The following is a 14,395-nucleotide window of genomic DNA, read 5'->3' as shown; positions in this document are numbered from 1 at the left end:
TAACATATTATAACATGTAAAGTATGATCAGAATATATAAATGATCGTCCAGAGAGCTGGAATCAAGAAGTTTAATCGTTTATTCAATTGGTGTATCGAAGAAAAGAAACAGAGAAAACCTTAATCTATTTAGGGTTTTCAAATTGAATTTGGATACATTTGAGCTGCTTTTTTTTTTTTTTTTTTTGAATCCAATATGTAGAGCAGAATCAGAGTTAGAAAGAATAAATTTTCATTTTTATATTTGAACATATATTCTTTACTAAGACCATAAAATGAATTGTAAATTCAGGTAAGAATTAAACATATGAACCCGACGCGTACGGCCGGAATACCACTATAGTAGTATATAATGGGAGGATTGGATTTATTTTTGCAAAGATAACATTGTATCTCTTAAGAAATAAACAGAAATATTGAGATTAGAAAGAAATTTAATGATTTTTTGCATATTTAAAGTGAAATATCGTTGTAAATTAGCTTATAACTGAAGTTTGGAAGCGTTTTGCAAAGGTAAGTGTAGAGAATAATAAGTTTAAAAGTAGTGTATAGTGTACGATTGTAAGAATAACATTGTTCTTTTTTAACAAAAAAAAAAGAATAAAATTGTTCTTTCGTCTTTTCCTCCCTCTTGGTTTGTACCCCCAGTACATATGATGTATCATTGATTGTCTTTGTTCTTTCTGACTTGGGCATTTGCAGTCAACATATTAGATTGCTCATTTGTTCAACATGGAGGACGACTAAAACTTGGCTCTTTGTGCTTACTTCGTCATTCACTCCATAATGGATTGAGTTATTGATTCACTTATTAAAATTCTAGTATTAAGGCCCTTGATTTGCAATGCCCTTTAGTTATTTATTTTATGATTTCAATTTTGAGAAAAGAACAACATAATTTTTGCTTTCCTGATTGTTGAAACAGTACTTCGACAATCAAATAGTTGTAAAATATCAATCAATAAGAGGGCCTGATTAGTTATTCTTTGCAATCAACAGACTGAATGGCTGTTAAGTAATAAGTAGAACTCAAGAGATTGAGATGCGAGTGTAATGATTTTGTGCAGAATTTATAGTGAAATATGATAGCAAATGAGTTTTGTTTTTCAGATCAATAGTGCTACAAGCGTAAAAATAGAGTAGTGTGTAGTGTATATCATAAGTTGTATTTGTTTAATATTTCTCATTTGGTCCATTTGGCATTTGAGTATATGATTGATGGCATTATTCTTGTTAATACAATCATTTCAGCCAATGCATTAATGAAATTGCTCGTTTGACTGAGTTGTGTTCTCACCCAAGAGTAGGTTTCGATTTTGGCTCTCATTTCTTTGTTTTGCCATAGTTTAATTTTACTGCTTCATTTCTCTTTTATCCCTTACCTGTGTGTTTGTATTTTTTTTAAAACTAGATTTATATGCTAACAATTTCCCCTCCAATTAATAATTGTTAGCATATAAATCTAGTAGTAAACATGTAATTTCTCCATTTGCATTTTACATTTCGAGGATCTTTTTCAGTTATTGTTCTTGGTAAATTTTGATTCCAACAAAAATAGTTCTTGCTATTTTGGTGTAGTTTTTGGTTCTGGTTGTTCGGGTAAAGATTCAAATAGGGGAATACTTTAGGATAACACTAAAAAAGTTTATGTCACAAATATAAACTCTAAGAATCAAAATATTCAAACTATTTTATTAAAGAGGTAAATATACATTTATAACCATAGGGTTAACTAATATCCAAACCTTAGGGTTTAGATTTGAGATTGAAGTTAAAAATTTATAAAATAAAAATTTTAAAAATAGTTTCAGAAAATATTTTTGAATTACAAAAGAAAATTTGAAAAAAATAAAAAAAAAATTCGAAAAAAAAAAAAAAAAAAGGAAAATTTTTTTATAAAAAAGTTCAAATTTAAAAATATATAATTAAAAATTCTAAAAAAAAATTTGTTTTTCTTTATTTTTTATATATCTATATTCATTTTTCTTCTTGTGATCTATTTTTGTGAAACTTGAAAATAGTTTATGTAGGAGAATTGTCCCTTCAAATATCAAGGTAAGCCCATCATAAAGTCTAATGTTTAAAGACCAGAGGCAAATCAGTTGACCGCTCCCAAACGTCACCGTTTCATCATTAACCCGGTTTGGTTTCTGGTTTACTCAACTAAACGCAATTAAATCGTCTCGTCTTCTTCCACGCCACGCCCTACGCATTTTTTATCGAGAAACAAACGGAAAATTTTGATCCAAAGGAGAGAGTAAAAGATCTAGATGGAGAGAAGACAAGCGCGGAGCTCGAAGATCCATGTCTTTGTATTGGTCTGTCTGATACTGTTTAGCTCGATCGAGCGAATCTCATCGCTCTCGGTTACTGTTAGCGACGATGAATGCGTACAAGAGTATGTCCTCTACGAAGGAGATAACGTCTCCGGAAACTTCGTCGTCGTCGACCATGATATCTTCTGGGGATCTGATCATCCCGGTTTGGATTTCACGGTGAGACATCTTTTCGATTCTCCCGGTTTAGATCAGATCATCCCGGTTTAGATGTATTTCCTTTCGATGTTGTGAATGTTTGGTTGATATGTTATTAGTTATTACCATGAAATTTTCAGACTGATTGTGTCTGAATTTCGATCGATTTGGTTTATTCTGTCTGATTTCGGATCTGAATTTCGAGATAAAGTTCGACTGGAATCAAAATTGTATAATTTGTATTGAAATTTGTAGGCTTTATATCGAAATTTGTAGAATTTTTCGATAATTGATTGACTTGGATAAAGTGTGTTTAATGGTTTGGATTGTTGATATAGGTGACGTCACCTGCTGGGAACATAGTACATACGTTGAAGGGAACATCAGGAGATAAGTTTGAGTTCAAGGCACCAAGAAGTGGAATGTACAAGTTTTGTTTCCACAACCCTTACTCTACTCCTGAAACTGTCTCCTTCTACATTCACGTTGGTCATATCCCCAACGAGCATGACTTAGCTAAAGACGGTTTGTTTCAGTTCATCCTCCTTATATTGAGCATTGAGTTGGGACTGTTTTGTGTTTTCTTGTTGTTGATGCTGTGTTTTTCTCCTGTTTGCTTGAATGCTTCTCAGAGCATTTGGACCCGGTGAATGTTAAGATAGCTGAGCTGAGAGAGGCTTTGGAGTCGGTTGTTTCGGAGCAAAAGTATTTGAAAGCACGTGATACCCGTCACCGTCATAGTGAGTTTTCCTCTCCATTCATCTTTTACATTTTGTTTTTTTGTATATTTTTCTTCCCGTGATATGAAGAACTTTCTCAGATGCAGCATAACTTTAGAGACTATGTTTTTGTCCCCAAAAGATACAACCTTTAGATCCCTTTGTTTGGCCCTAAAAGATTCAACCTTTACGATCTGACATTACTTTTCGTGATGGATTTTGTTTTTTTTGGTGCAGCAAATGAGAGCACGAGAAAGCGAGTGATATTCTACACAGTAGGAGAGTACATTTTCCTAGCAGCAGCAAGTGGTCTTCAGGTTCTCTACATCCGCAAGCTCTTCAGCAAGTCGGTTGCATACAACAGGGTTTGAACATATAATTTCAAGGTTTTATCTCCTTTTTTATTGTCTTGGAATCGGTAAACACAATCAAACAAGTGTTAGTTAATTAAGACCCTAATAGCTAAAAGACCTCCTTTATTTTGTTTCCAGTGTCTACAATCTTTCTTGGCTTAAGTTTACTTATGTTTTAACATGAAGAAACTTGATAAGCTTACTATATTCTTGCTTCTTCTCTCTGCTATGATCATTGTTGGCTTGTTTAAAGCATTCACGCTCGCCATAACAAGCTTTAGCAAGCAAATTAAACCAAAGAAATAGCAGTAAAATTACTATTGTGAAATTTCCTATGAAAAAAAATTATCATCTTTTGCTATGTAGTTTTTTTTTCTTCTCTAACTCGACGCAATCCGTAAGTGATACATAAGTGTGTATAATTTTTTTTATAAAAACAAAACATGAGTCGAGTAAGATTGAAAGAGAGTCAAATTAGAAAAAGAAATTCAGATAAATTCAAGACAATATCCATAAGCAACAACCAAGACGGAGAAACATTCACAGAACTATTATACAAATCAGAAATGATCAAATAAAGGAAACATTTAGAACCAAACCGGGGATTAGACCCAAAGTTATTACAGAATCATAACATTTTCAACATAGCTTGTAACACTTAAATGTTGTATAACACGATCTTTACCCAGCAATACCTTATCATCAATTCCTTTAATTTCAACTCTTCTGACACTCTTGCTATCCAGGTTGTAAAAGAAAACATGGAATGGATTTTTCCAACGACTTAGGACCCAAGCAATTTCACCTGTATCAGTAGCCCATGTTGACTTTACTTCCAAAATCTGTATTTGGGGAATCAAAGCTATGCTTGGACCATTTCTCTTTCTGGGTATCGTCTAGAACCCATAACTCACCATGACTACCACTATTCACCACCACAGCACATAGCTTTCCCTTGAAATTCACCAAAGCCGAAATGTAAGTTAAGTTAGAGCCCTCCGGCATATTTATTAGTCTAAATTCTTCAGACCCAACATCAAAGGATGCTATCAAACAAGTATTGTCCGACCGAGCTATGTAATACAAAATCCCGTTGATGCATATCCCATCTCTCTCACGTTCAGGATAATGCGGAAACAAACATATGATCTTTCTCCAGGATAGTCTTCCCTTCTCTTTCGTCAGAACTTGATGCTCCTTGGAGTTAACTTGTTTTCTGTAGTTTGTCACGGTCATGCACAGAACCTTGAACTGTTTTTTGATGGGATCATACCCAAAAAAGGTTCTCAAATCAGAATTCTTCGCTTTAACTTTGGGTAAAGTTAGGTGTTGGCCCGTGGAAGGGTTACATATCACAGGAACCCTTTCGTACTTTCCCATTATTTTCGGTCGATCGATAAGACACGTAAATCCCTGGACAGATAGACAGCTTTCGGGTCCCGAACCTCCATTTAATCTCATATGATAATCTGCTTCTACAACACTTAACTCTTCATCAAGATGTTGAGGCTGAGGAGCTGTACAGAAATGCCACTTACCGCTACATTTAAAGGTGAGCAAAATACGTGGCTGCGCTGATGAAATGGTTAGAAAAGAATCTGTGAAAGCTGGAGTAAGAAGTAAGGATTTCCATTCCTTCAAGACGCGGCGGCAAGTTGCGATGGATTTCGCAGGTACTCTTGAGAGTATCTCGATGATGAGTTCATTAGGAATAGTCTCTATGGACAGTTCGGTGTCGAGACTGACGATTTTAAGGCGGCTATTCTCCGGACCGTCCATAGATGATTTTTTTGCACTATTGCTTGCTTTGGAAATGCTTCTGTTCTTTTCACTTTTCTTTTATAAATTGAATTGGGGTTGCAATAACATTGCGCTCTTTATAGGCATACCATAAATATTTTTTAAAATATTGGTATTTTTTGTATATTCTTATGAATAAATGTCTAAAATAATCTGTAATATATTTTTTCACTAAAAACCAATTTTTATTTAGTGAAATATTTATCAAAATTTAATGGTCAAACTGTTTTTAATTTACGACCAACCAATTTTTCGTCGGTACGTAATTAATGACAAAATTTTGACCAAAGTTTTGTTCAAAATGGTTTAGTGAACTAAAATTAGTTTGTTTTCGATAAAATCATCTAAATGACTAAAACAGTCTTAAGTACATTTATTACCTAGGTTGCATGGAAACGGAAACGGATACGTTGAAACAAAACATTTCAAAACGTAGAAACGTAACTTTTGATTTTTTTATGCTTTGAAAACATTTTAGAAACGTCTATAAATATATACATATATATATATATATTTGCATTCATTTTTATTATGTTTACTATATCTTAGAATACAAATAAACAAATATCCATTCTATTTAATCATACAAGAAAATAAGTCATTATTAAACATCAAAATCATATAAAAATTTTAAAATAACAAAAACTCAGTACTTAAATATTAAATAGTTTAACTAAAATAAAAATCATAACAACAAATCATAACTAATTGAAAAGTTTTAGCGTTTCCAGAACAGAAACACGAGTTTCCAAAATAGAAACGCAAGTTTCCACTAAGTTTTCAAACTGAGATTTTTAAAAACGAGTTTCCAATGCGTTTCCACGAGTTTCCGAAATATTTCGATTCTGAAACGTTTCCGAAACGTGAAACGTACCTTCAACTGAGTTTCCATGCAACATAGTTTATTACCAAAAATATTAAATAATGCTTATTTATTAAAGAGGATAAGATTTATCCTATTAACCTCGTCTTATTCTCTTAGCCGTTTAAATAACTGAGTATACTTTTCTTTTTTTCTTAGATATAGTAACATCTCTTGTAAAATATGAGATATATAATATAGAAAGAGTAATAAGTGTTTTACAAATGAGAGGTGGGCACGAGTCGAATATTCGGGTTTTGAGATATTTGTGATCCGAATTGTTTTGTCCAAATAATCAGTTATCCGATTCGATCTGTAGTTATCCGAATATTCGGTGTTCAAGATATCCGGAATTTTTTTATATTTTTAAACGAATATCTTATTCGATATGTACAAATAAAATAAAATTTAAAAATAAATTTAAATCCAAAGATAATATAAAATAATAATATTTTGGTGCAAATATAAAATTATTTTCTTTTTAAAATTCTAATAACTAATATAATAAATAAAAATATTATAAAACTTACCTAAAATAAAAAGTTAATTTGATTTGTTTCTTTTGAATATTTCATATTATATTTGTTTAGCTTTGTAAGGTTACGGATATCCGAATTTTCAGTTTGAAACAAAACAGATAACAAATCGAATTAAAACTTACTGATATTTTTCCCAGCCCTATGAAAAAGTCTCTTTGTCGTTGATATTTCTTCTACCACACATAAAATAATATGTATTAATAACATGTCAAACATAAATACAATATATATTTCATAAATATATCTTTCATATAAGTTACAACACGTTATCATGACGAGCGTTCTTATCATGTACGAGCTGAGATTTAATTTATGTTTCAATATATTTTACTTTATTTAATTTTATTTCAGAGTGATAGCTTTACTTTCTACGTTTATTATTTGTACTAAGATGATTTGTGTTGCCTTTCCTAATTTCTCATTATAATAGACAATGTCTTTACGATCAAAAGATCACATAGTAGGCTTTGTCTCCATGAATATGAAATGATCAACATGTTAAACTTTGTCTCCTCGGATCATATAGGAAGGCTTTGAATTCATAAATATAAAATAGTCAATATGGTGTACTATGCACTCAAATTATGATTTTATTATATTTTTATATTACTATTTTATTAATCCAGTTATAATGTAGAATTTGACAAAGCTCGAAATAACTGTCGCTGATATTACTGGGAATAATTATATGACATGGTCTGTCAGTGTAAAAATGGACCTAAGAGGAAATGAACTTTTAGAAACCATCAATAAATTGAAAACTATGTCGTATGAGAAAAAGAAAAAAGACATGATGTTTTTACGAAACTACATACATGATGGTTTAAACGATAAATATATTAAGAAAGAAGATCATGTAGATATTTTGGCAATGTTCAAAAGAGAGGTTTGATAACAAGAGATATGTGAACTTATACCGAAATCCAAACACGAGTCGATCCAATTTTTGTTCCAGGACTACAAAAGTATTAGTGGATATAATTTTGGGATGTTCGGAATTACATCAAGGAAAATGTTATGTGGAAAGAAGATAAGTGATGATGCTATGATAGAGATAAATCTCTTCATGTTCGATCGTGAAAATGTAGTCATGCAGCAAATACAAGGCGAATGGATATACCCAATACTTGGAGTTGATGTAAGTTTTCCTTGTCGTGGAGCAATCAAATTGTAACATTGAACCATCATGCTAGTCCTAATGAATCTGATTTGTTCTCTGAAGTGAATGTTGCATCATTTGGTTATAATAATTAGGAGGTATGAGGACGTGGACACGGTAAAAACCGCTATCATGGTTGTGGAAAAAGGTGACAACGAAGATTTTATCCTTATGATAAAAGAACAACTGAGAACTTCATCGAAAATAAAAAAAAAGTCGGGATGTTAGAAAGAAATCTTGAAATGTTTGCAATAAATGCGACATAAAAGGACATTGTGTACATATTTGTCGTACGCCAAAACATTTATCATATTTGTATCAAAAATTACAAAAGAAAAAAAAAAAACAAAAAGGAAGTGAAACAAATTTCATCTCTAATGAACTAGACCATTTTTCATGGCTTGATTATTTGGTTGATCCATAGAGCATCGATGAATAATAAAATTGATGGCTTCTTTGTAAGCTATGAGTTGTTTTCACTGGAAAGGCTTCTTTGTTGTTTTTTTTTTTTTTTTTACTTTTTTGGTCTCTCTAGCTGGGTTTCCACATATTTTAGAAATCATCTTTTCACTCTTAAAACTTGCTTATTGCGTTGGAGCTCTACCTGGTGGTAACAATAAGCGGGCTAGTAATAAAGACTTATACACATATGCTTCAGTGCATAAAAATGACAGTAATAAATCAGTCACAATTAGTGAAATAACTTCCCAAGTAAAGTCATGTGGGTCAAAACATAATAGAAATAAACAAGTAAAAAATAAACATATGTAAGATGATATAATAAAGAGCTCCTCTATAGAAATGGCAAAAAAGTTGTCCAGTCCCGTCCCGGACCGCAGCAAGAATGGCTTCAAGCGAATCATGGAGGGCCAGACCTGCGCGGGCCGGTCTCCGAAATGGCTGCCCAAACCCGCCTGCTATATGTATGGGCCTTTGCGGGTCAGCCCATTGGACGTCTGATCTTCCATTGCCTGCACCATCTAAACTTCATGATCAGTACGCTTTGTAGATGCAAATTTGAATTAGAATCTAAATGGCTTTGTTTACAATCGTAGTTTTAAGTAGTTTCTTGTTGTTCTTTAGTTGTACATGTTTAAATGGTGCAGAACTTTTTAGTTTGTTGTTTGCAAAGCAATGTAACTAAACATCAAGCTAACCGGGACAAAGATAATTGCAACTAAACATCAGTCTAGCTAGCCTGAAATATGAAGAATTGTGTACACGTTCAGTGAAGAGGAGAAGAAGATGAACATGCATGCAGCGAAGGAGAATCTCCAGTAGTGGATCAAAGACGAAGAGAAGCTCCGGTGGTGGATCGAAGAAGAATAGAAGCTCCGGTGGTGGATCGAAGAGAAACAACCTAAAAAAATAGTTAGATCCAAAAATTTATTATAAACACAAAATATGTTGAATCTTTCAATACCTGTGACATGCATGTAGGAAGAAGAGTCTGGAAGCACCATCGCTGAAGAACCCATCGTCGGAGCTCCATCAGTTTCTTCGGTGAAAAGTGAGCTCGCACAGTTCTGGAAGAATCAAAGACGCATGGGAGACCGGAAGAATCATCGAACACCAAACCGCCATCACCGGAGCTCCATAGTTTGTCGGTGAAGATCAAAACTAGATCGCCATCCTCACAGTCTCTCTCGTTTTTTTCTATTTTCAGTTGAAAAATCGAAAAAAAAAGCCCAAGGTTAGGCGGGTTTTCACTATCATGCGGTCCACTGGTGGCCCATCGCACCAAAGGCCTAATACCGAAAGAACCCATCCCGCGAGGCTTTCTCTTTTTGGGCTAACTAAACCCCGCCCCGTAGCACTCCTTTATGGAAAAGGCCTGTGGTCCAGGTCCAAAATTGCCATCTCTACTCCTGTAGGGTGGCTTTAGCCCTTGGCATCTGCAACGCCTCCCTCCGGGAGTAATCTGGAAAATGTGATTATTTTGTTAAGGGAACAAGAAAGTAATGAATAATCAAGTAAACTTTCAATGTTATTTTTTCAAAAGGATATAGCTTCGCCTTCCGGGAGATTAGGAGCGGCAAAGACTTTGCAGACTCGTTGCTCTCCTTTGCCCTTCCTGAAACTGAGACTGATCGTGACTGCGTGAGCAAGAACATGACCACCTGCTGGCTTCTTTGGATCTGATATGAACATTAATTCCACCCCTGGATCATATATCACTTCAATTATCATATCAAAAGATGATCCCCTTATCAGGTTAGTGCAACCAATAAAAGAATCCTTCCCTTCTAGAGTAAAGCAAACCTTGGTTGGTCATGTAGACAGAAACATTGAATTCCTCTGCAATTTTGATTATCCTTGAGAGCGTCTGAGCTAGTTTTTGCTGCAACACAGAAACTAACCTTCTTGAGAAAAGCAGAGAAGCTTTCCACCTTTTTAGCACAGCTATATCTTGTTAATGCTTTATGTTAGTAATGTAACCTGGCGATCAGCAAGTTCCCATCTTCTAGTGAAATCCACTCGGAATAAAGCAATGATCGAGTCAACAATCTGGAAAGCAATGGTAAGCTCAGCTTAAATTCATGTTATGTTTTTGTCGATTGGAAACTCACGAGGAAATAATCAGACATGCTTTCTTGTTTACCAAGAAGCAAGTTGTACTGATGCTTACAGGTGTAAGCACGAGCATAAATGATCTGTTAATATCATAAATTATGAATCTCAGTTTTAGCCTTAAAAGTTTCACGTTAAAGAACAATGAGTCTAATCTTCCCACAATCGAAGCTTTCAGGATCTTTGACTGATCTCGGCTACATACGTCCCCTTCCTACTGAAGTCACTCCTCGAATCGACGAGTATATTTTTGTTTTTTTTTGCAGATTTTTGCCAACCGGCTCTCATACCAGTTAATGTGTTTTTGAAACTCATATCCAACTCTTCCTAGGCTGATTATTATAAAGTTCGCATGGATTTGTTCTTGGACTCAAAGACGTCATACTATGAGACTTTGTTTGCATATATATTCACAGCCCATATGTGGTTGTGCTTCATTTTTTGTGATTATATTAAAAACGAATTACAGAAGCTCTCTGTTGTAAAGGTACATGTGGAATGCGGTTGCCTAGATACAGACAGAATAGGCTCGATTGAAAGGCCACATGTACACTCAAACGAATCTCTCATATATCAAAAGAAGTGGATTACAAAAGAACCATTTTTATATATGTTCTTTTTGTATTTCTTAAACTTTATACACACTTTATTTATCATATGACTTCTATTATATACCATCGTCGCCTTTGCAATAATTTTTTCAAAAAAAATTACATGAACTAACAACCAATACGTACACTCAGAGCATGATAATGTATATTGTGACGAATTTGCCAGGAGTGTTCGGAGCACACATTCTATATATGTACATTTTCCACAGTTTCAGAATACTGTAGATCATGAAATCAAATAAAAGAAAAACTTGCATTTTATGGGTGTGAATCTATAAAAGGGATGTTTCCTCCTTAGTAGACACTAAATTATTTTAATAAAAAAAGAGAACAGAAGGGGACCATTTGCATGTTGCATATCCTATAACACATAGACTCAGTCCCACTTGCAAATTCACTAACCCCACTACGACCCACCAAACGTCTCCGTTTTAGTAAACTCCATGCTCTGCGTACGTACAAGTTACAAAGACAGAGATATGTATAATGTATCCATGGTCCTAGCTAGCTACAGCTCTTAGGGTACGCATACCGGAGCCATCATCATCAATTTATCATCGACATCGATATATCATGATGATCATCATCACAGTATCTCAATTTCTCTCTCCTTCAGTTTATGTAGCAGTGGCAGTAATGTGGGTGATACGTTGGTAAAGCTGGAAAGCAACATTTGGATCCACTCTCTGTTGGTTCAAGCATGCTTCTTTTTTTTAACTCTTCCCATGTAGTCTCTCTACATATATATATATATAAATTTATCACAAATTGCAACATATTTGTAATTGCATATATACATGAACCGACGAAAAGTTGTACTACAGTACAGTGAAACTTCTATAAATTAATAATGTTAGGACTACACCAAAACTATAATTTTTTTATTAATTTATAAATATATTAATTTATCGATGTACTAATTGAACCAAAAACTCAATTTGGGACTATAAAATTATATTATTTTATAGAGATTTATAGTGTATATTAATTTATAGAGTATTAATTTAAAGAGGTTATACAGTATTTTGTAATGATTAAATAAGAATATCATATATTAATTTGTGATCATTAGCCACTAAATAACACAATAATTCTATAATTATTTGTTCTACATGTAAGCTTTTTTTTATAAATTTGCGATCAATACAAAATTGGTAGCAGTCATCAGTAGTAAAAATTATATTTTGCCATCTCCTACATTGATTTGCATAGCAAAATTTGCTACATATTTTCAACACTGAATTTTTTTATGAATTTTTAGGATATGTTTCCATAAAAGCTATGAAGCAATATCCCAAAACTATGACAACTTGGTTTAAAAAAGGTTCCTTTAAATTTTGAAAAGATTGCATGCAAGCGCGCGACAAGCCTGAATAAAAGTTCAAGAATATTTCTTAAATGCTTTGTGGTATTTTTAATAAACAAATGTGGTAGTTTTGAGCCGAAAAATTGATCTTGCTGCATAAATAATTAGCATCAACAACAATTTCGTAGTTTCTAGAAACCATAAACTTGTAGAGTAGTTTATGAATAACATTTGGGTCTGTACTGTAACCAATATAAAGTCGTTGCAAATGGGTAATTAATGCAAATCTGTCGGATCTGAGATAATATATTTTGTAAAATGTTTTTGATATCTACTCTATTAAAATAGAGTCCTAAATTTATCTACCATTAAAGTTATCATTTAAGTTTTGGACTGTTTCAAGTTTGTTAGTGTGTTACATAATTTATGGACCATATCCTATTAATTACAATTAATTATACAATAAAATTAAAACCAAATAACTTAAATTAAACCAACAATATATTATATTATAACAACCAAACGAATTATGTTCTATTGAATTATGTTCTATCTACTCTATTAAACTATACCGTATATTTACAATTATACTAGCAATTCAATAACTCTCACTTGGACCTCTTTTACAATAGATTAAACTTTGCTCTAAGTTGATTTATAATTTTCTCTTATCAACATCATATAATTTTCTCTATACCGAACATGTATATGTTTGGTTCCTCTTTGCTTCTATAATAGACTAGATATGATAACTCTTTTTACACCTCATTTTGTATATATGTTACTTGGCTCTAAGTTGATTGATTTTGTATTAGGCTTAGAGATACATGCCATTATGAACACATGACTTAGAGACTTAGAGATACCTGTCATTATATAAACTTCCTTAATATAATTTCAAAAGTGTCAAAATATGATATCTATTTATAAAAATCTATTTAAAAAAAAAGAGAGTATAAGTTAGGAATTACATGTATTATTTATTTAAAAAATATTTGTAACTACTAATTTCGAAAATATAATCCTTATCTACAAGAAAATTACAAAGATATTATTCAGCAAATATTTCAAAAATATAATCCTTATCTACAAGATTCTTAACAAGATATTATTCATACTAACTTGAATTATGTTCTATCTACTCTATTAAACTATACCGTATATTTACAATTATACTAGCAATTCAATAACTCTCACTTGGACCTCTTTTACAATAGATTAAACTTTGCTCTAAGTTGATTTATAATTTTCTCTTATCAACATCATATAATTTTCTCTATACCGAACATGTATATGTTTGGTTCCTCTTTGCTTCTATAATAGACTAGATATGATAACTCTTTTTACACCTCATTTTGTATATATGTTACTTGGCTCTAAGTTGATTGATTTTGTATTAGGCTTAGAGATACATGCCATTATGAACACATGACTTAGAGACTTAGAGATACCTGTCATTATATAAACTTCCTTAATATAATTTCAAAAGTGTCAAAATATGATATCTATTTATAAAAATCTATTTAAAAAAAAAGAGAGTATAAGTTAGGAATTACATGTATTATTTATTTAAAAAATATTTGTAACTACTAATTTCGAAAATATAATCCTTATCTACAAGAAAATTACAAAGATATTATTCAGCAAATATTTCAAAAATATAATCCTTATCTACAAGATTCTTAACAAGATATTATTCATACTAACTTGACTTGCACACCAAATAATTGATAACAACTTAATACAATTTATTTATTACGAGATTCTCTCATATTTGAAAGTTTATATTTTTAAAATAAATTAAACAATCACATTAACTATATAATAAAAAATTAGATTTTTTCTTATATGTTATATTTTGAATTTTTTAAAACGTCTATAAATTACTAAATCTCAGTCGATACAACAAAGATTTATTTAGAAGCTATTGAAATCACCTAGCGAGAATATGGATTGCACAACAAATTTGCTTTCGTGACCTTTACTCCCTTTCTCTTCGTC

At 32.3% G+C, this 14,395-nt stretch overlaps 2 protein-coding genes and 1 pseudogene across 2 annotated transcripts; 1 reads left to right on the top strand and 2 right to left on the bottom strand.

Annotated features, from left to right (window-relative positions):
• The first annotated feature begins 2,166 nt into the window (after positions 1 to 2,166).
• On the top strand, positions 2,167 to 3,753 carry LOC125597229 (transmembrane emp24 domain-containing protein p24beta3-like). Its single transcript, XM_048772004.1, has 4 exons — positions 2,167 to 2,495; positions 2,813 to 2,999; positions 3,107 to 3,214; positions 3,431 to 3,753. Exons 1-4 carry the CDS (start codon positions 2,271 to 2,273, stop codon positions 3,562 to 3,564), a joined length of 654 nt encoding a protein of 217 aa, XP_048627961.1. The 5' UTR covers positions 2,167 to 2,270; the 3' UTR covers positions 3,565 to 3,753.
• On the bottom strand, positions 3,520 to 5,748 carry LOC106455065 (annotated as a pseudogene).
• Positions 5,749 to 9,714: 3,966 nt separating this feature from the next.
• On the bottom strand, positions 9,715 to 11,629 carry LOC125597227 (meiotic recombination protein DMC1 homolog). The gene is made up of 5 exons (XM_048772003.1): positions 11,621 to 11,629; positions 10,477 to 10,560; positions 10,346 to 10,414; positions 10,169 to 10,247; positions 9,715 to 10,083 (listed from the first exon to the last, which is right to left on the bottom strand). Exons 1-5 carry the CDS (start codon positions 11,627 to 11,629, stop codon positions 9,902 to 9,904), a joined length of 423 nt encoding a protein of 140 aa, XP_048627960.1. The 3' UTR covers positions 9,715 to 9,901.
• Between the last annotated feature and the right edge of the window lie 2,766 nt (positions 11,630 to 14,395).

Source organism: Brassica napus, unplaced genomic scaffold (genome assembly GCF_020379485.1).
Source record: "Brassica napus cultivar Da-Ae unplaced genomic scaffold, Da-Ae ScsIHWf_138;HRSCAF=249, whole genome shotgun sequence".
Taxonomy (NCBI): domain Eukaryota; kingdom Viridiplantae; phylum Streptophyta; class Magnoliopsida; order Brassicales; family Brassicaceae; genus Brassica; species Brassica napus.
Note: the sequence above shows the minus strand (reverse complement) of the source record. Positions and strands in the feature narration are given on the sequence as shown.